The sequence below is a fragment of the Catharus ustulatus genome, chromosome 4, assembly GCF_009819885.2.
Source record: "Catharus ustulatus isolate bCatUst1 chromosome 4, bCatUst1.pri.v2, whole genome shotgun sequence".
Taxonomy (NCBI): domain Eukaryota; kingdom Metazoa; phylum Chordata; class Aves; order Passeriformes; family Turdidae; genus Catharus; species Catharus ustulatus.
This window is the reverse complement of record NC_046224.1, coordinates 59,857,665-59,880,197: the sequence shown is the minus strand read 5'-3', so window position 1 is coordinate 59,880,197 and position 22,533 is coordinate 59,857,665. Positions and strand designations below refer to the sequence as shown.

The 22,533-nt window shown below is 40.4% G+C and overlaps 1 protein-coding gene across 2 annotated transcripts in view; it reads left to right on the top strand.

Moving 5' to 3' along the window:
• Nucleotides 1–22,533, top strand: part of SCUBE1 (signal peptide, CUB domain and EGF like domain containing 1) — a 188,963-nt gene that overhangs the window by 142,139 nt on the left and 24,291 nt on the right. For both annotated transcript variants that reach the window (XM_033057868.1, XM_033057867.1), the window contains 2 exons: nt 2,744–2,866; nt 21,899–22,015. In XM_033057868.1, coding sequence (XP_032913759.1) covers nt 2,744–2,866; nt 21,899–22,015 — 240 coding nt within the window. The remainder of the gene's footprint in view (nt 1–2,743; nt 2,867–21,898; nt 22,016–22,533) is intronic.

Below are 22,533 nucleotides of genomic sequence, written 5' to 3'. Positions count from 1 at the left end.
TTTTGCAGCTAACAGTTTTGACCTCTATTCTGTTTTGATGGTCCCTGTTTCAAAAGGTCATGTCATGTTTTCCAGTTAGAAGAAATGAATAAATACTTTCTTTTCCTGTGGACTCTCCCAGGTTTAACCCAGATCCTGGTTCAGAATTATTCCAATGAATTGCTGGTATAAAGCTAATATGCTGCATTATCAGTGGAATTACAGTTATTAACAGCCTAAAATCCACACTCTGATGCCAGCAGGGTTTCATTTTTGCCCCTTATGGTCATGAGAGACACAGAAAAGAGACAGGAATTTGGAATTTAACATGTGAAATCCAGGGGCCATCATTTAAAACATCAATCGTTACTGCAGAATGGTGTTTGACAGCCTGCAAGTAATTTCTACTTCAAGCAGTCTCAGGCAGCAGAGTAGCCCAAAGGTCATGTTGTTCTTATCATGGGTAAAAGATACTTTCTTTCATGATGGATGACTGTTCTGTGTGTTGATGATGCATAACGTATTACTAATTTTAATTCACAATTCCATTTGTCCCACAGTTTTGTCAGGGCAGGCTAAACTGTAGTTAGGTACACCTGTGCTGTGCAAAAGGATGGGAGCTTTTGTGGTAATCCATCCTAACACCCACCCCACAGTCCCAGTTGCACCTTAGGGAGCTGGGAGGAATCATTTCCAAAAGGAAATGCCAGGCTGCAGGAATTGGGCCAAACATTCTTGTCTTTTCACTGCCAGTCTTGACTTGTGCAGATGATCACAGCTGAAACCAAAAGAGTTTGTGCCTCCAGTCTCATGGTGTTACACAGAGTGACCCTCTGTGTGCTTCACCACTTTTATCAGGTTGGGAGCTCAGGGTTATCTATTCTTGGCCAGCCAAATGCCAGAATTGCAGCACCACAGACAACAAACAAATTTTGGGGAACTTTGGGAGCTTTGTTACCTGAGACACAAAGATTTGAGCTGGCTTTGCACAGAACACTCAGGGCTTTCCACAGCTGCTGCCTACGATTTACCCTCATTCTTTTAATTGGCTTGAATGCAAAAGCCACTCTTCTGCAGACCCAGACACAAAAGTAATAAGCATCAGTATTAGTTCAGAGGGTCTGAGAACAAATTTCCCATCTCCTTGCCATAACTGCAACTCATAAGAAAACCTTAATAACAATATACATTCTTATTTGAGTCCTGGACATATTTCTATCAGTTTGTGTGCAAATAAGTGCTCTTGAGAAATGATGACTGAATTTGCCTCTCAGCTATTCAAATTTTTAAATCTACCACCTCACTCCTCTTGCTGCTGTTTATATTTTACACGCAGAAATGTGGTAAGCACCATGCCACATTCCCATGTTGGAATTTTGTGTTTCCAAAAATTAATGAATTACTTTCACTAAGAATCCTCCTAAATTCAAATAGTTTTTAAACTATGCCCTTCATTCAACATCATCTTACTGGTTTTGATGAATTTCCATCTTCATATATAAGACCTTTTGGTATCTAGATTTGCATTTTGCAAGATTTGCTCTTTAAAACAGGGCATCTGTTATCTCAAAGTTTCAAAGGTCTTACAGCAAGAAGCTTTTCAAAAGGAAACATTGCTCTCCATTTAGTTCCCTGAAAGATCTTGTTTTCAATTCCAGAAGCGGGCAGCCAAGGCTCAATATCATATTACTTCTTCACTTTATGCATTCACAAACAGAGTTATTTTTTTGCACTGTTCTTCTCCTGAAAGATAATACAAGTAGTTTTTTTTTTTTTTCTTTTTCAAATAAACATGGATCCATGGTTTCATAACTGGGGGAGGATGGAAAGATGCCCTGTATTTCAAATGAGATTTTGTGGCCTGTTATATACTTACTTCATAACCTTTTATGGGTTGGAAATGAGATTGGTCATTCCAGTTGTTCAATACCTCTTGGGAGAGGTTAAAAGGAGCAGGAAGTAGAATCATCAGTATGAAATTCAGAACAGAGGTCTTACCAAGTTCATCAGTCCATTTCATAATCACTGTTTGAAGTAGGAGCCATTGATCCTGTCCCTCACACATACATATATGTACATATATATATATAGATATGGTTTTCAAATAAAGGCAATAGGTGCTCTCTGTCTTCAGAATAACTGAAGAAACAACATTTCACATGCACTCACAGTTAGTTCCTTTTCTGCTACACCAAGTGAAAAAAGCTTGATGCATGAAAATACTGTGTCACTGTGTCACTGAATAATGAGCAAATTAGCATATAATGCTCATTCTGAAATCTGTACCCTTGCATTTGTTCGTGTAAGACAGAAGCATTTCTTCAAAATTCAAGTATTTTTTACCTCATGTTTGTCATTACTTCAATTTTTTCATGTGTTCTTATGTTTTGATAGTTCCTATGCAAGGTAAAACGAGTCACGTCCTTCGCAGGTTGAAGTCTGCTGTCAGGCAGAGCCCTCCATCTACAGAGAAGCTTCCCTGAGTGTTCCCTAACACCAAACTACCTCAGCTTGGGTCATCTGTTGGTTCCAGTTCTGAGAGAAACACCTCTATCTCCTGAACAGCTCAGCCCATAGCTGTCCTTGTAAGCCTTGTGAGATAGGTCTGGCAAGGGACACCCGACCAGCCTGGTTCCTGACAGGGACAGCAGCCTCCTTGGGGATCTGAGTATATGCCTGTATTCCTGCCCTGAGCGACTGAATTGCTGTCACAAGCTACATTTTTGCTGTCATGAGCTAAATCTTTGCTGTTCATTCTTTGCAGATATTGATGAGTGTTTGGTAAACAATGGTGGCTGTGACCATTTCTGCCGAAACACGGTTGGCAGCTTTGAGTGCAGCTGCCAGAAAGGATATAAACTGCTCACAGATGAAAGGACCTGCCAAGGTAATACCTCATTAACCTTACTCTTCATATAATGAGAATGTTATTTCCAGTGGATTTTTTGTTGTTGTTGTTGTTTTTATACCTAAGTCATTTGTACTACAGGTTTTAATTGTACTGTCATAGGAAGTAAGGTTAGAAAACACCTGTGAGATTTCTGTTTTCTGAGGTGGGATTAGAAGATTATTGGAAATGTCTTGTTTCAATGTTTTTACTAGTAGAAATGCCAGTGCCCTGTTGAAGTGTAAAAATCCAAATGGCATAGTGGAATAGCCTCAGGCAAAGAGTCTTAGGTTCAAATCCTCTCATTTGCTATGATCTGAATGGGACAGAGGCTTATCTTATTTAGACCAGAGTCATTTAGAGTAACTGACTGTAATATAGCATCTGCAAGATTTGAACTAAAAAAAGGGTTTAATTTGTGAGCTCACCTTTGCTGAGAGAAACTGTTTATGAAGGGATAATGGTGGTATTTTGTGGGAATTCAAATGAAGCGTGTTTTACATCGTTTGCTGTGCATGTCGTGATTTGTTACCTCAGTCATCTGATGTTATGTATTCTGTGACTAATTAAGTGCATAACCATTTCCTAGTAATGACCATGTACCTTTGGAGAAATGACATTTAAACTCTACAGCTTTACTTTTCAAAAAACTCATAGAAAAGGCTAGAAAAATGAGCAAGTATCAAAAGAGACAGAAAGGGAAGGAGGATGTACTCAATTAAAAATTTGCGCAGAAAATGCCATTTTATTAATATGTGATTATTTGCGTGGATTTTGAATAAGTAAAAGTGATGAAGTCCAAAACAGCATTAGTACTTGAAGTCTTTTTTGTTTATCCACAAAAGAGAAACCACTATCTGAAGATGTGTGTCATTCTGAATTTTTCCATCGCTTCTCTGTGGTACTTCCATCCATCGTTTGAGAGGCCACGTCCACCCTGACTCTGTGATTCAGGCACAAAGGAGTTAGTGAAAGGTTGGTTTGAAGCTGGACAGGATGGAAAGAGCCGAGATGAGTGCAGCTCATGCCACATGAGTCAGCAGAAATAACACTGTAGGATCATGTCAGACACGGGGAGGTTGCCAGGTTTTGATTTATCTGCTAAAAACAGGGACAGAATATTGAAATGTTCCTTTCATGATGTATTTAGAGATGGTTGGGAAGACCTTGTTCATGAATTTCATGTGTGATGACATGCTCTCACTGTGGTATCAATCTGAGGTTTCACCATTGAAGTAATTGTTATTACATCAGGGGAAAACTCGAGAAAAGTTAGGCAAGAGCTGGTGCAGAATTTATTTGTTCATTATGCAGAGGATTAATAGCAGCCTGTAAAAGCTCCCTGTAAATAATGAGGTTTCTGTGATGATAGTGAGAATCTAGAAGCAGCACTGTAAATGCTGTACGAGTGAGTTTTGTTTTTTCTCGTGCCAGAGCTCCAGAATGAGAGTCACCAGTAACAACACACACCATGCAAGGACTAAAGCAGGAGCTGATCTTCTCCCTCTCATGTGATCAGACATGGAATTAAAACCATGATCTGGCCACCCTGCTTCTCCCATTGTCAGTGAGGAAGGGCAGGCACTCTGTCTTGCCTCCACATTATACATTGACTGATAAACTGTAGCTTGTCTAATGCTGTAAAAGGTAGATTAGTACAAGCCCAGAGAGTTTTTGGGCTGGACAGGTTCCTCCATCCCAGAAACTCTGGTTCTTCATACCATGAAATGGAGAGGACAAAGTAATTTCCTGTTTAAAGTCTGAGGTATTTGGGCCCCAGCAAGCATATGTGATGCCTGCTTTGTGGAGGGATCTTTGTGATAATTCAGTTCCTGTCTGCTGCTTAAGGTGATAATTGGTGACTCATGCAGTCAGTATTAGCCTGCTAATGAAGAGAGAAGGAAAGTGAATGTAGAGCAAGAAATCTCTGCTGTATGAATCACCTGCACTTTGGTTCTTCCCCTGCAAGAATATAGTCAGGGGAAGTGGTTGTAGTTATTAATGTCAGGTCCATCAGGAAAATGTGGTTTGGGGTTAGTGACTCTCTTGGGATATAAATCATCCACATTTTGTTTTTTTGTAACAGCCGGTCAATGCTGACCGTAAAACATTAATGAGAGATTCAGGGAAATTTATTTTCGGCATATTAGCCTTTCCAATGAGTGAAACAGAACAGTCTAATTTCTGTTTATAAAAGATGCTGTTGTTCATGTTACATCTGTTGTTTTGATTCATAATAGAGTTTCCATGATTTATGATCTTTCTGTCAGCATTGCCCTTCTCTTCTGGTTTTCATTTTTTAAATAAAGATTTCTTTCAGTTACTAATCAGCATGTTTACAAAACACTCATTTAGGGCCTTAGAAGTCTGCATTGTTTGCGACTGGGTCCTGTTTAGTTCAGGTGGCCTCTCCAGTGTACAGAACATTCATCTCCAAAAATGTTCATCATTAATATCAGCAAAGGCAGTTCTACATATTTCAATATAAAATGTTCCTTCATATTCCCAGTGAAATTCTGAAGTTGTCCCACCTCACCTTATTTCCTTCATGTCCTTTCATTGTAGACCTCAGAGCTGACTTTGAGATTACAGGGAAATTGTATCAGTGGCAGACTTTGTTCTGGTTGTTTGCAGAGCTCCCACCCCAGTCATACCAAGTGCCTTCCCCACATTCATGCTCTCTGTGAAGAGGAAAGCATTTCTCTTTCAGTTTTTAGGCAGCAAGAGTGAAGCCAAATATATCAGCTTGCCTAAAATCACACATATAAATGCCTGGACTGCCCAGAGAATAAATCTCCAATTTTTGTAAATCAGTCCCTGCCCATTTGCCCATAACAAGGTATTCTTTTGCTCTTATGTTTGTGCTCATATCCTGATAGGAGAATTCCTTGATTCTTTCAGGAGCTCTGAAACTTGGTGCTCTCTTGGTACCACCCTGCATGTTGAGTGCCTGTATAAGCAGCCCTGGCCTTTGGAAGGGGCCTTAAAATGTTCTGCATTTGTCTGTTTACAGCTAAACCATTTTTAGCCCTGGCAGCAAAGAAAACCATTGTCAATCACAGATTACTTCTGCTGGGGAGTGGTTCTCACGCTGGGGCTCCTTGTTAGACAAGGAGAATGTGGGGGGTTCCCTTCCTTTCCCCTCCCCTGCATTCCAGCCATTTAAAAGGAAACTTATTTGTAACCCAGAAGATGAAGAATCCAACCTGCCCTGCCAGTAATAATGTGGAGACTGATACTGTTTTCCCAGAGTCTCTTTTTTTGCTCAGACTTAAAAATAGTTTTTTTTTTTCCCCCTTTGACAGGGAAATCACAGTATGACAATACCAAACCCATCTATTGTGTATTACTTTAATTGATCCCTTAAGTCTAAGGTATTGTAAATACTTTGGTGCAGGAAGAAGCAGTTGGATCTATTTGTATAATCCTAGAAAAAAGAGGTCTGCATCTCCTTTGAACATGCAGAAAAATAACATAGCTATATTTATATAGCAAGGAGAGCTTATGTTTGTAACCTTTTTGGTAATTAACAGAAGGACAACAACTCAGATCAGTTCTAGAATGACATCAGCAACAAGCAAGCAGGCAAGACTTGCTGCAGTGAAAAAAAGCTGCAATGAATGTGTGTAAGCTCAGACATAATTACCTTAATCCTCAGCCAGTATGAGTTTTAGAGCCAGTTAACTTAATTGCTTATTCACTTTCTGTTTGTTGTGCAGTGATCTTGAAAAAAATCAACAATAAGCAGTCTCTCTGCTCTGCTCAAGTTCAAGCTTCATTAAGCACCCAGAAAAATGTGTGAAATTCTATCATAAATAATTTTTTTTTCCTGCTCTAGGCATTGCTTTTTGCAGAGCAAGACGGTGAGAGACAGCACAAACATTTGTTATAAATCTCTCCAGGGTGTGGTAGAGATAGCAAGATGTGTTACCTTGAGGGGAAAAAAAAATGTTTTTAGTTGATCCTGTGATCATCATGTAATATTTCAGGCTGCTAAATCCACACTCACCCTGTGCCCCTCACTACCTCAGTTCAAAATAGAGACAAATCCTGCTACGCTGAGGAATTTAAACTTTTGCAGGGGGCAAAAGCTCAAGGCATTTACATCATTCTGGTCCAGTTACAGCCTCCAGAGTAGGCTTTAAGTAGGGTTTGATGATATCACAGACATGATAAAGTCTACTCAAGTTGCCTTCTCACCAACCATCTGAATTGATACAGCCACTGTAATAAAAGCAGATGACTGTCCACCAGGAAACAGTTCCTCCAGGGCATGTGGAATACTTGCATGGGCCACCTGGCTTTTTTGGGCTTTCTTTACAGCCATAGGTGACAGCATTTTTTATTTGCTTTGAAGTATTACCAGTTTGACTGTTGGTTATTCTTTACCATCTCCCTACCAGATTTTAAACAAATGTAACTGAGCCTTTTGTAGCCAGGCACTGGAACATCAGAGTCTGCTGTTGATATTGCTGGTGTCTGTCCAAAGGAGATTGAGTGATGCAAGTTTCTATAGTAGGAAATCCCAAACAGAATTTGCCCCATTGCTTTATGAATAATTGAATTTTCATTCTAGTGATTTTCCATGGGCACTTTTTGCTATATCTGGATAGCTATAAAGCTCTCCAGTAGAGCCCCAAGTACAGCTGATTTGAGGTGGTTTGCCCTCTCACTACAAGACATGAGCATTTACAAATATTTGATATTTGTACTTTAATTTAAAACACATGTGCTTCTTATGCTCTTCTGTACCCCCCTTCCTCACTCCTCAGTCTCACTTCCAGTGTTCCTCAAGACTTGATGCTCATGGAGTGGAGCAGCTGGAAGTAATGGCCTGGAGCAGTGATGCTGTGAGCAGATATTGAAGCAATTTCCTTAGTTACTCTGGCAGCATTTTGCAGTGCTGTCCTGCAATACACCTCAAACATTTTCCAGTTCTGGATTTTTTGTTTCCTGGGTTTTTTTCGTTTGATTTTTGTTTTCTATCTCTATGTATCTGTTAGTAGAGGGATGCTTTACACAGGGTTTCCAATGCCTAGTGTCAGGAGAAGCCTTCTTTCATCCCAGAATGAGAGAAGGAAAAATAACACCTTGAAAAACATAGTAGCTGTCTGTGATCCAAGGATCCTGCAGGCCTGGTCTTGAAACATTGCCCTATTAACTGGGTAGGTAATCACCTCTTATAATGTCCATCTTCTAACTTATTATATGAAATATGCATGTTTTGTCTTCCCAGGGTAAGATTTGGATCTCCCAGCATGGTATATCTCCATTTTGAAAATGAGTATGAAATGAGGGATTAATCATACAGGGAAGCACAGATAGAAGGTGTTTGTGGGAATTATTTTTGGCCTAAAGAAGCCCCTAAAGATTAGCTACAAAGATCTCATTATACTCTTCTGTATGGAACCATTGATGATAAATGTGGATGCGCAGGACCAGTTTAGTCCCAAATAAATCAGTGTGTCCACACCAGCAGCACTGAATCTCCAGCCATCTTTGACACAGAGTAACTAAATTTAAAAATTAAAAATAGCCAGAGAGGATTGCACCCTTGGGTTACATGACAATGACCTGTCACTCACATTTGATCATTTAACCCAGCAAAGGAAAGGGCCTTGTCCCAATCACATAACCTGATGAAGGGCCCAGGATTAGGATGCACCCCTTGCCTTGATTTACACAGGACACAATCCTCATCTAAGATAACTAACTACATCAGAGCATAGAAGTCAGGGCTGGAGCATCTGGCCCCTCAGATTCAGTTTGTCAATGTGGTTTGGCCAGCTTTCCAGTGAAAAAGGGAGGAAAGTTTAATTGTTGATCTACTCCCTCTCTTTCCTTTTCTTCCCCCATTAAATACATGGAAAAGCAAATATGCTCATACACCCATCCCCATCAGACAGATGTGCCCTAACATATAAAATGCATTGGCTTGTTGCAGGCTGATTTTCATCCAGCCCAGCTGAGTCTGGCCTGAGTGTGTTTTAATTGTGGGAACTCTGCACATAGAGCCAACAGTGCTGGTTGAGCTGCCAGGGCAGGGTAGCTCAGACATTGGTGCTGTGGAAGAGATACTGGGAGCTGCTTGTGGAAGCCAGACTAGCTCAGAGAAAGAAAACTCAGGATGATTTCCCTGTCACTGATGATGTTCACTCCCTATGCAGATTTTCTCTATGGCATTCTGCACCACTGAGCCTTACAAAAATATCTCGCTTATGACAAGCACCATATTGCTTCTCGCATCAAGATTAAAAACTGCTCCGCTGGGTAAGCAACATGTTACACTGTCAATGAAAGGAATGCTTCTCAAATCCTTTCTGTTGCACTGGGTGTCAGTGAGACTGTGAATATTGGTGCAGTCTGCCTCTGTGAGAAAAAAGGGTTGCAAGATCATACCCAGAAACAATAAATGCCCCAGGTATGAAGTAAAAACAGCTCTAGCCAGTACAAGTTTTTTTGCCAAGTGATAGTATCTGCACTGTTGGTTGTAGCAATTAAGTCTGCTGAAACATGAAAACAAACAGATCTCTCCACCACCTCCAGTTCTCCCCTCTGCAGCAGTGTTTTCATAAGTTAAAGGGGAATGTTCTTTGGTTGCTGCCTCTTGGAAGGCATATTAAACCTCACAATCGAGGCTTTAAATCACTTTCTAATAGAATGAGACCTAATGTGGAGAGGGCAGATGGGACAGATTACTCCACTTCTGTTTTCCCATGAAGCTTCTGACACAGGCTACTGTTGGAAGTTAGATAGTAGATTAGTTTGACCTCAGGTCTCATTCAGTATGGTAGCTCTTATACTGTTAAACTCTATAAAGTACACTGCTATCAAATTGCTTTTTACAGCTCTGTCTGGCCCCCTCCTCTTGATGATGTGTGTGGGAAGCCAAGCAAAACGTTCCATTAGTGTTTAGAAAGAGAATTTGAGATATATTTTTCAGTTGATGTTGTAGGATTTATGACTTGTATAGTGCAGAAATTACTTTACTGGACTGGAATCATGTTATGTATTAATGAATTACCAGGATATGAGTCAGCCTTGGAATAGTTTGAGCAGGAAGGTAGCATTCTTCCACAAACAATCATCTGTTGATAAATTGTGCTGAAAGCTGTAATTCAATAGGAATTGTTTTTAAAGAGAATCAGAGAAAGACAATATGTGTATGTCTGTTCTGCACTGTGGGACATTAATGCCATATTACTGCACTCAAGCATTCAGTCACACTGATTATGGGCAGATAGCCTTTACCCTGAGTGCTAAACAGAATTGCAATAACATGACAGCCCTATCCCAAATATTAAAGAGTTTCATTTTCCTGTGCTTGCATCTACACTCCTAGGCCTTTCAAAAGTGCCCTAGTTTGTTTATTTTCTTCTAATGAGAAATTTCTAACCTGTTGAAACAAAGCAATGTGATTTTTCTTACATTTGCCATGTTACAAACCACTACTCATTGTTTTGGTAGTTTGGAGACGAGGCCTTAGGACAGGTGAAATAAAACCAAAATCTAAGCTCAAATATTGAGTCAGTGGAATGGAGGAGTGCCTGCTGGGGCTTTCCTGGATGGAGGATTTTTTAGGCACATTTGCAAATCATGGTGTTGGTGTTTTCAGAGGGATACTTGCCGGGATTCTGCAGGCATTCCTTTCTGGGCAGGATTTTTAAGCAATCCTTTGAGGCAGAGCCAGAGGACAGCAATTCTTGTGTATATTCAGTGCTCCCTCGACTTCAGCAAGAGCTTGAAGCAAGCTGGGAATGCACAGGTCCACGGGAAGTGAAATGCTGCCTTTGAGTTCTCAGCTGAAAACTGAAACTGTGTTGTTGTACTTGCTCTTTCAGCACCATCAAATAACACCAGGCGTGTTTTCACCCAGACTGGTCCCTTGTTCCTTCAAGAAGTCTCACTAGCAGCTCCTACTAAAGGGTGATAGAGACAACACCTTAGCAACCCAAACAGTTTTCTCTTTTCAAAAATATGGGTAAAAATCAAATGTATTGCAGGATAGAGGGAATATTCTTTCCTTGATACAGAAAGGGTAAAACCTTTAATTAATTAACCTCAGGCTGTTAAGCTGCTCTTACAGAGTTGCTGTGTAAATAGAGGCTTGAGCAGAGTGCAGACTAGTAAACATATTTATGTTTGTAGGAAAACAAACCTGCCTGAAGTTTGTTTTAATGCACTTCTCTTGATATATGGCTTCTCCTACCCCAAGCTCTTGGTGTAGTAGCAGAGTTTATTCCTATAATAGCAGTAGATAACTCAGCTTGCCTGTGCCTTGGGAAATGATTGATACTGGAAGATTATACATTTGCTTATAAAATCCTGGCAATGTCTTGATAAAAGTACTTCTTAAAAAAAGAAAAAAAATTGGAAAAGTATTGACTTTAATTGCATTTTAGATTGTCCTAGCAAAACAATGGTAAGAGGATAAACATAATAGGAGCCAAAGCCAATTGCCTCCTGCTGGGTTCCTGAGATTAACAGAGGAACCTGAGCACAACAAAGTCCTCAAGTAATGGAGAGGGGTGGGCAAGACCTGGGACAGGTGAGGGTAATGCAAGGGTAATGTCTGGAAGTCTAAGCATTAGCACAACTTCTGTCTCCAATTTTGAGATGCTCTTCACACAGAAAATTGGACTTTTTCCTTTCTGGTCACAACTTCTCTTTCACTTCATGTCACAGCAGATTCAGCCCTCAAAGCTTGGACGAGCTTGTGTTAGTGGGAAGTGGTTGTGTCCAGCTGTCACATAGAGAAATACAAGTTGGCTCAAGAGGATCTTTCTTTTCATGCCATAAATACCTCTGTTTGAAAATCTTATGTCAAAAACAATTTATACCTAAGCTGTAAAGCAAATAAATTCAGTGTCAGAGGTGTGATGAGGATGGTGGTCCCTGCTTCTGCCAACAATGCATTTGCTGGCACCAGGGCATCTTTCACAAAGCAGTGAAGATGTGGTTGCACAGATTGGTCCCTGGAATGCTCACACATTGGAAAGAGCTGTTATTATCCAAGGGCTGCACATCCTTGATGCCCACAGTGCCACACCTTCATTGGTGCTAGCATACCTAACAGCTGTGACTTCATCAGAAATGCCACTGGCTGCTGCTGCATGTGGAATTCTCCAGGCTAAGCATTCGGGGGTACAGTATTAAATCAGGCTCATTTATCACAGTTTTCTTGACCTTTCTCTGATTTGCCATTGCTGAAAAGTTGAAAATGTACTTGGGCTTTCTTTGGCCTTCCACCAAGCACTTCCATCCCTTCCTGATGCAATCACGGGAAGATTTTGTAGCTCCTGTGATCTGACAAAACACTTAGATTAATTCATTTCCTATTGATTTTGAAAGAAATAGGTTATAAAAATGAATAATACTGTTAAGTGTACTTAGGCATTTTTTGTGCTATTAGCTTTGGTTGTTAGAAGATAATGGTGCTTTACTCAGGTTCAGATCCCTGAAATGCATTTTTATATGTTTTAAAAATAATTTTGAAATCTTCTTTAAAATTGTTATTCACCAAGATAGTAGTAAGGAGAAAAAGCAGGAAGAGAGATCTGCCATGAGCTTACAGTGAGGTTAAGTGTGATGTGCTCAAAGAGAACACCAGCACCAATTTGAAATCTTCCCTTCCAAATACTTTTATAGAACACGTCCCTAGGCTCACTTTGTGCCTGTGACCTTGGACAGACTTACTAATTTTATACCATTGTGTCTAGTTATTAGTGGCTTTTTTCCATGTTCCATAAGAGACCAGGCAAACTTTCTTACCTGAAAAAAAAAACCAAACCAACCTTTCTTTTTTTAACTCATCTATTTGAAAGTGTCTGCAGAACTGTCTCTGGTGACCTGCATTGGTTTTCTCATTCTTCTCTCTACTAGGACAGCTGACCAAATTCAGAATTGATCTCAGATGAAGAGGGAAACTTGGCTTGGCATTTGAGGCCAGGTACCTTTTCCTTCTTAGCAGTCACATGGCAAAAAGTTGACACTGCTCTTCCCTAGCTCTGCTTGCAGGACTGAGATTTAGCAACTAGTTTTTCTCAAGCATGATTAAAATATTAGAAGAAATTATTATCTGCCAAAATTTAATTTATCAGGAAATCCTCTACCATTATTCTGTTTTTAAGTTTGCTGCTGCCCCCAAAAATAGTAGATGATGCTTTCCCATGCTGCTGCAGGGAAACATATCAGAAATCTTTTTTTGGTCCAACAGCAGAGAAATAATAATGTAATAATAATGGTGGTAATAATGATGATGTATTTCATTATAGAAAAAGCCTTGGTACAAATCCCACCACCTACAGTCAAAGCAACCCCCAGAGACCCCAAAGTTGGCTGCCAGTTTTTGCCTGGCTGAAATTGCCAGATTCTGCAGTTTCCATCCAAAAGCATAAACCTTCCCAGCCCTTGGGCAAAGCTCTTGGTGATCCGAGAGCAAGCAAATCCATGGCTGATGCATGAGGCAGAACAGAGCCATGGTGCCTGGGAGCAGGCTTGGCTGTGCAGTGCTGACAGGAAGAGGAATGAGGGGTGGTCACTGGGCTTGGCACAGGGCTGAGGGGAACACACACATGTGCTGAGGGAACAGGCGTTTACTGCACCGAGATGTTGTTCCACAGCCCCGCTTCTGCAGACTCACAGGAAGTCCTGAGGGAAGCTTGTGGAAGAGAAGGAGCTTGTGGATTCTGTGTGGAAGAAAAGCTAAATATGGAATATTTGAAAGAAACTGAAAGGAGAAGGGAAAATTAATTTGTTGCTACGTGAGATCACATAAAGCTCCCTTGGAAGAGTTCCTAAAGAAAAGATTGTGTTTACTGTGGAGAGGGAGCCTACAATTTTATTGCCAAGTCTCGTTTTTTAACCTGCTTTCCTTTTGTTTTCAAACCCCAGAGATAGCACAGTGGTTCACAGAAAGTGCAACTGGTCTCTTTTGATAAGGTCTGATAGCAGAGATAAAGGAAACAAGCTGCCATTTGCCTTTACAGACCTTCCCAAACGTACTGTTCTTGTTCTTCCTAAAAGCTGTTCCCTTTGCTTTAAGGTCTAGGTAAATAGTGGGAAACCAGTTGCTGTGATGTTAACGAGGGTGGTGAGTTTGCTAGTGGAGAGTGGTCTCCTTGGTGCTCAGCATCAAAGAAGGATCTGCCTGCTGCAGTTCCTCTAACACTGAAGGGGCCAGTGAAAGATTGCTGTCTTTTGAACTGAGGTGAATTCACAGGAATTAGTAGAGGCAGCCAGCCAGCCCAAGGGAACTGCTTAGTTGGAATCATTCCTGATTGCTTGTGTGTAACCTCAGGCCCAAGAAAATAATGAGAAATCTAAAAGGATGAACCTGCTTATTCCTGAAAGGATCAGGTATGCACTGCACTTTTACAGATAAATTATTCAGCCTTTGCAAAATTTAGTAGTTAAAAAGGATGACACCAATTTGAACTCTGAGAGTTAAACTGATTGAAAAGATTAAGGGATCTATTCAGGAAAACACCTAGACAATCCCTTCTGGGACAGGGATGATTTTAGAGTTTACCAAGCAAAATGCTGGAGGCTGCTTAAGTACAGGAGTTTGGACTAAATTAGTGTGAGTATTTAATGCTGGTATTAAATATCTTCATTCTATCAAAATAAACATCCAGTTTCTGGATTATGTCTTGGAAGACATTATTCAATTTCAGACAAGTAGCGGAAGTGTGAGAACATGCAGTAAAAGGAGAAGTCAGTGATGCTCAGATATTCCTTAGTACAAAATGAGAGCTCTAAAAGCAATCAGACCAAAATGATAAACAAGAGAGACAGCTATGGCTCCCTAAACTGCACTTGCACCAGAGCTATATGGAGTGTTCATTCTGCATTTGGTACTCTATGAAGACAGAGAAAGATATGGCTTGTCCTAAGAGTGACAGCCCCAGGAGCAGAGATAGGGGATTATTGAACTTACTGTGGGTACAGATAAGCTGGCAGGAAGGGGAAAACAAACTGTTTCCAGGATCTCAACATCCTGAATAAAAACACACAGACAGGATCCTCAGGCTGTGAGGTAGAGTTAGGTAGATGATAAGATTTGTCCTTAGTTCAGCTGTATATTGTGTGCCTATCCCTGAAGCTCAGTAGCAGTCACTTCGACGTGTACTGCTAAATCCTTGAAATACCTCCTCAGTGGGATGCTTACATAATAAGTCACAGGTTTCTAATTATTTATTGCCTCTGTCTCAAACATGTATTGCAGGCTTCTTTTGTTGTTTATATACATTTATTTGTTTTACTACTTCTTTGCATTCTAACAAATCATCTCTAATAAAAAGCACATTTCCTTGTGAACAGAATCAATTTCCTTCAGAAGTCTTTCAGCCCCTGATTAGTGAGTTACATTTGGTAACTAATCACATACTTAACTGTGTGCAATAAAGTTCTTAAATAAATAAATGCTTTGGTCCAAGTCAACATTAGTCATAATGGAGAGTTTCCCACTCAAATTTCTGAAATACAAGATAAGACTGTGTTACCTGGGCACTTAGCTTCCCATTAAAAGTACAGCAATTAATGCCAGATCTGTTTTTTTCTGCAGGTCATTAGGTATGTTATTAACAATTAAGTCTCAGCAGCAGGATGACTTGATTGCAGCTCAGTAATGCAGTGGGAAGTCTAAATGGGTGTGGGTTTTCAATTACTTTTAAAGGCCTGGGGTTATGGCTATTTTTTCCCCCCTTTGTGTTAGCCTGCTCCAGAAGCACTCAGTGGGAAGGTAATGAAGTAGAAGATTTGTACATTACTTCATCTTTCCCTACTTCCTTTTCATTGGTTTTATTATTGTAGGCTTTGAAACTTAAGGAGAAGTTAGCTGTAAGCCATTCCTCCTGATCAGGGTTGGCTGTGTATTAGAGAGCTACATTCTCACACGGAGGATGCATTTTTACTAACTGTGAACAGGGCTAAGTCACTGTGGATCAAAAAACCTGAGATGTGGTGCAAACCCCATCACACGGCTGCTGTAGCAAAACAATGCCTTCCCAGCACTGAATTTAAACCACCATTTGTTGGGGAACATAGCTTGAATCATGGCTCCCTATGGTCCAGCAACCACTCAGATTAAGATATGTGGTTTCCCTAATGTCTGTCAAATATTGCTGGAAACGGGGCTGGCTGGGCTGTGAGGTGAACAACATTACATGGGTGGTATCAGCTCCCCACAGAAATTGGAGGTGGGGGCAGGAGAAGACAGAATAGAACTTTCAGCCAAAATACATACCAAAAAAAGCATTAGTGTTTATTTTAAAAACATCATGTAACACTTCTTTAGAGTTTCTATGTATGTGTGCTTAATGAATGAGAACAAGGCAAGGCTCTGTTTCTCAGAGGAGCCGATAACTTGGGAGCTGAGAGAGGTGAACACAAAACATTCTGACTAACCTTGAGTTTGGCTCGTGTGCATGGCCTGGGGTGCTCCACACTGACTCCACATTTGGCTTGGGGGTTAAAAATAAACCAGGGCTGTGTGGACAAAACAGAAGTACATCTGGTGGGCCTTTGCACGAGGAGAATGTGCCTGCTTAGGAGATAACCCCAGTGCCCTGAGAGTGGCTTTGCTGTGCCCACTGCACTGGGACACCTGGGCCACTGCTCCCAGCCTGGGGCTCAACCCCACCAACACCTCAGTCTGAAAGCCACAGATTCCTTGCTGTGGATATTCCTCATAGCAGCCTGGGCATTAAAATCTTTGCTGCCATTATCAAGGTATACCTAAGCTTACTGGGAGGATGAGACTCTATGGACTCACAGTGTGATAGTACTTTAAATTATTGCTATAATATCCAAAATTACTATTTTTGACTGATCTACCAGTGTTCAGAGTGTCATCAGTCACTTCTACTGTTGAAGGAGTTGATAGTAGAGATAGATTTTTTTTTTTTATTGTACACTCTAAGTAAAAATCACTTCTGTTTTACTTCTGTTTGAAATAGTCTATTTAAACTTATCTATTTTGCAAGTATGCAGTTATCTAGTGTATACTTCATGTCTTGCCTCACCAGACAAATCAAATAGAAGATGGGTTCTTTGCTTATAGTGTCCAGAATCTTTACAGTCTGCATTCTTTACCCCATGCCTGTTACAGCTTTTGTTGATTGTCTTTGAGCCACTCCTGTCTTGTTCTCTGTAGCACAAATAGCACCAGCAAATAACAATGATCTCTCCTTGCCACTTTTATTTTCAGATCAGGTGAAAAATACTCCAGTCTCAAGACTAAGCTCTTATGCAGTTATGATATATGACTTGTGTTTTGGAAGGAGGTTCCCAGTTTCATAAATTGACTTGGCTACTTAGTGTACATCTCAGAGGAAAGCTGTTGAGATGACCATTAGTTTTCTCTGAAAAATTTCTTCACTTGTTCTTAATATCAACAAAATTGCATTAAGGAGAAGAGAGATGGGACAATCCCCATTTTTAAGCAGATCTTTAAAGTGAAATTGGGAAGCTGGGCCTTAATTCTTCAGTTCTTTAAACCACAACCCTCAAATCACAGCTCTGTGCAAGTGAGTTTTGCACATGTGCATTCTGTCAGGGAGTGGCAGCAGCTCCTGCATCAGTTTGCAGTTCTAAAACATCTCTAAATCCAGCAGGATTTACCAGTCTCACCTGTGTGTGTCTGGTGCTGATCTGCTTGTTTGTAATGCTAATGTTTTTTCGGAAATGTCCTGCTTTACACTTTGATTTCCTGATCATTGGTTCCTTTTAATTACTCTGAAATTTTTTTAATGCAATGACAATCAGGAGTACAGGGCACTGTGTCTGAGGGCTGGAAACAGAGTACAGAAAGGAGCCTTTCACTTCAGTGCTGCTGGTTGGAATCCAGCTCAGCTTCAGGCTTAGCAAAAATCACTGCTGTGTGATGGATCTGGGTGCCCTGCACTCTACATCCACAAGTGAGTCAGTGTCCACATCACACAAACCACAGAACAATTGGTGCTACTGTAATTGGGAGTCTAGTGGCAGCACCAGTGGAAAGGGCAGGGACTTGAATGAGCATGGAAAATGAGCTGCTTTATTCCCTGCTCCCTCAGGTCACCTTTGAGACACATCTGTTTGAGGAAACTTAGAAGAAATTTGATCTCTGGTAGCTCCCTTCTGGAGATAGAAGAATTTACTTTGCAGTACTGACAATCTGACACCCACTAAAAAACTTTACATTCAAGAAAAATAAAGATCATTATGGGATCGTTTAACATGGGAAAGCCTGAACTTAAAAAAAAAAAAAAAAAAAAGGCTACATATGATTGAAAAATCAACAATAAAATCCAAATGCTGACTTGAAATAATAGGAACCTAGCCAAACTAATATTATCAAGCATGGCCACTGCTGCCAAAAATTGCTTCCCTCAAAACCCCAGGGAAATCCTGCTCTTTTATTAAACCATTGAACAATCCCTTCCAGTTGAATCCCTTCTAGGGAAAAATTAAGGAGTGTTTCCTCAAACATTCTCTTTGGAGGTGAGAACTTGAATTGCTAGAAGAGATATTGGACTTTATTCAGCCTTGATGATGCCTTGATGTCATGGGAGCAGGGGCTGCAAGCAAAGCTGTCAGCAGTACCATGAAGAGAAATGTGGCACTGCCAGTGTGCCCATGAATCCGTGGTGGAGCCTGGAAGGGACCTTTGGAGGTCACCTGCTCCAAGCCCTGAACTTGGCACTTCACTGGGTCTGCTGTGAAGTAGGGAGCTCCTTTCTTAGATATTATATGTATCATTAGTATTGCTAAGAAAAGCTGGCAGAAAACTCATCATGTGCTACCAGCAGTGAATTTGGCCCCGTAGTCCCTGCAGGCTTCACACAGCTCAGCTGTGGAGACACCTCTTAATATGCTGAAATGACACCTATGCTGACTGCAGTGGGGAATGTGGCATGAATTTTTGGGTCAGGGGAAGTAAAAAAAAAGTGTTTGATGTCACATAAGTGCATTAGCAAATCTGAAATGTTGGGAGACAGCTTGGACTACATGTGATTTTATGCCAAATGCAACCGAAAATAGAATACAAACTTCAACCTTAAGTTGAAGTTTTCCACCTCAGCTCCTCAAAACTACAACGTTTTGACTTTTCATCTTAAAACAGTTTAAAAATGTCATTTAAATAACTTTTAATCATTTTAAGAGCACCTCAGACCCAGGAAGTTAATTTAATAGTATTTATTTTGGGTCTGGGAGGGGAGAAATTCAGAACAACACAGTACAGAAATGTTTGTGTGTACATGGGGGTGGCAGCAAGACTGTAACCTGCCACATCTCTGCTTTTGTATTTTTGGAGCTCTGCTCAGTAGATGAGGCTACCAGATTTTGTAGTACAAAAGGAGAACAGGGTTTAGATGCCCACATTTGTTCCCCATTGTTGTGGTAAAGCAGGATTTGAAACCCAGGGCTTTGAAGGTCAAATTCCCAACTCAGTGGTCTCTTGTGAGATACACCTGTGTCCTGAGGGTGGTGGGAAATAAGCACATCCTTTGGGGCTGAATATGGAGAGGTATTGTGAAGCACCACAGAGGTGTGAGACCCAGCTTCAAAGCTCCTGGGAGCCCAGAAATAACAGCATCCAGAGCACAGATTTCAAAGTTTAAAAACAACCAAAAAAACAAAAAAAAACCAACCAGAAAAAAGAGAGAGGATTTCAGCATCCTGTATCACACCACCAGTTTCTTGTAATAGTATGTGGTGCATATTTTTGCCTTTTCTATGACAAGTGCTGAATTCCTCAGGGGGCTGGTGATTGTGCAGACAGGGCTCTGCAGAAAAGCTGGGTCCCTCCCTGCCTTCCCCAGCCAGGAGCAGCCAGGGCTGAGGCTCAGCCAGGGGAACCTGCACGGGGGCTTCCCTTGTTCCAGCAGCCAGAGCAGGATGCTGAATTCAGCACACTGAGAGCAGCAGCAGGAGGGGGGATGAGGGGTTTAAAGGATGAAAAAGCTATGGAGTAGAAATGCATTTGGCCATCCTGAGTGCCTGGGACTTGGCAAGCAATGGTCATGTCATCAGGCAGAGTGTTCTGGGAAGTGCATCCTCCTTAATGTGAAGAAAAATAAGTCATGCAGGCAGCAACACAGAGTGCTGCATGTGAAAGCACTGCATGAACATTGGGGACTAAACTGGTGCAGGATAAGATCACTGTTGAGGAATACAAAATTGGTTTTGAAAAAGGGACTCCCAAGGTAAGTCAGAGGCCAGAAAATGAACTGCTTTTGTACATCTCCCACAATTCCACATAGTGAATGAGGTTACACATGAATGAAACCATGTTGTATGATTTGGCTTCTTAAGCATTAAAAATCCTTTAAACTATGGCTGCAGTGTTCATTCCCAAATGATTTCACTTTGTGTATTTATTTAGAGAAAGCTGAAACAGTTTGCCATTTATGTGTATTCAAAAGCTGTACATTTCCAAGACTATAAAGGAAACCTTAGAAATTACTTTAAGAAGTCAAATGAGGCTATTTTAAAATTGATTTTAAAATGCATTAAAAATTAAATAGATATAAGAAAGAGAAAAATCTCACTTGTCATCTTTTTGTAAATCAATCATAGAAAGTGATTGTGATGCAAGCATAAAACTGGAAAGCACAGATTTCTATCATGTTTATCTCATTTTAAGTTATGCATTTGCCTGAACAGTTGCTTCCTACATTATGAATTATGTTTTGAAACATTTTAAGTTGGAGGTCGTAGAAAATATAGCTGTTTTAGTCATTTTAAATTTGTGTGTAAACTCTCACACAGATTTGGGTTCATGTACACATACAGGAAATCTTAATTTTATAGTTCTGGAAGGTAAGTATTTGCATTTATAATGACAGAATGAGACCTAGAATATTTCATTAAATGTCAAAACTATGTAAATAATACTTGTGTATAGAAATTGTGTACAATATCGTAAAGTATGGTGAGTTCTCAAGTTTTTTCAAACATCAACAGCTTTCCAAGCCTGTACAACATGAAAGGCTAAGTTACATTTTGTAATGGTGTTGTTCAGGTTTTGTTCTTAAAAAGTAGTCCTAGAAAGTGTGGAAACTATCATAGGAATACTATTCCATTCATTTATAACTCAGGAACATTGGAGGAATAAGATTTGTTGAAATGACCACTCTCAAATAATTTCATTGTATTCAATTTTCTGACCTATAAGCAGAAAAATTAATCATTGAAGAGAATTTATTTTAAAAAAAATAAATAAATCGTGTTATTTTGTACAGATTGCTATTTAAGGTACCTTTAATATTTTCAGCAAGTCCATTCTGTCAGGACTGCTGTCACAACAACCTCCACAGCACCTGCTCAGCAAAGCCTTTTTACTGTCCTGGAAGCAACATGCTCTTGGTTGCTTTTTTTCATGGCCTGCTGGATGGAAGAGGCTGTGTAAGCCAGGGTTTCACATTGCTGAGCAGTGATAATTAGAGATACCTGACTTTTTTTTAGGAGAAGAGGTCATGTTTTCTTGAGTCGGGCAGAATGTGGGCTTTGGACTAATATTTTCTGTGCTAGGTGCAGCCTGGCCATTCCATATGCTGGCTTATTCCCCAGCAGTGTTTTGCTGACCCTCTGCAAGTCTGTACAGCCTTTTAGGGCAGAGCAGAAGTCTGGGAGGAACTCCCTGTCCTGGTGAGCAATATGTCAGTATATTGGTCAGTGAAAGAGGGAATTGCTTGATTCAACCTACACCTTGTTTTCCATTGTGCCACTAACTTCCCCAAAAGCTCCATACTCGCCCAGCCCGGCTGGGTCAGTATGATCAGAAGTTAAAGGTTGCCATCTAATGGGGAATGTACATAATACAATCTTCATCGCGTTTTACCAAATTATTTATTCCTGTCCTTCTCCATGTACCTGTAAGCATATTCTTTACAAGGCACTAGAGGAATGAGAATGATATTTTATTCAGATTTCACATGGCATGGTAAGTGATACTTTATCAGTAACAAGATGTTGCAACCCAGTGAGAAAATCCAGTAATTAAACCTGATTAAATCCAACTCCTTAATGCTTTTTCTATTAATTCAGATATAGATGAGTGTTCCTTTGAAAGGACCTGTGACCACACCTGCATCAACTACCCTGGAAGCTTTGAGTGTCTCTGCCACAAAGGCTACACCTTGTATGGACTGACACACTGTGGAGGTTTGGAAACTGAGCTTTGCTTACATATGTGTTTGTGTGCTTTGTGTACTGTTTACAGAGCCCCACATTCTTTTAGGTTAAGGTTTCATAACTCAAGATGATAAAAACATAACGTTAAAATAAACTTAAAATATCATGAGTTGACTAAAATTTCAGTATCTGAAATTTGCTGAAGCATTCCCAAGAGGAAAAACACCAGTGAAAACCAATGTCCCACCATTTTTTGATCAGAACTTCCACAGGACTGAGGTTACCCACAACTGTAGGAAGACTTCATATGATGGGCAGCAAAGAGAATATGGGAATGATGTCAATTTTGCACACTTTGTGTATTTTGGCTCTGTTGGCATTTGTCCTTACCAATCTGTGACATAAACTGCCTGTGATATGCATAACAAGGCTGTGGTGGATATTCCTCCCATCTTCTAGGGACCTGCTTTCAACCTTTTTTGGTGTAACTGGAAAGAATTAGTGCTGCTTCATTATCTAAGAGAGAGATATTATGTAAGTGCAGCATT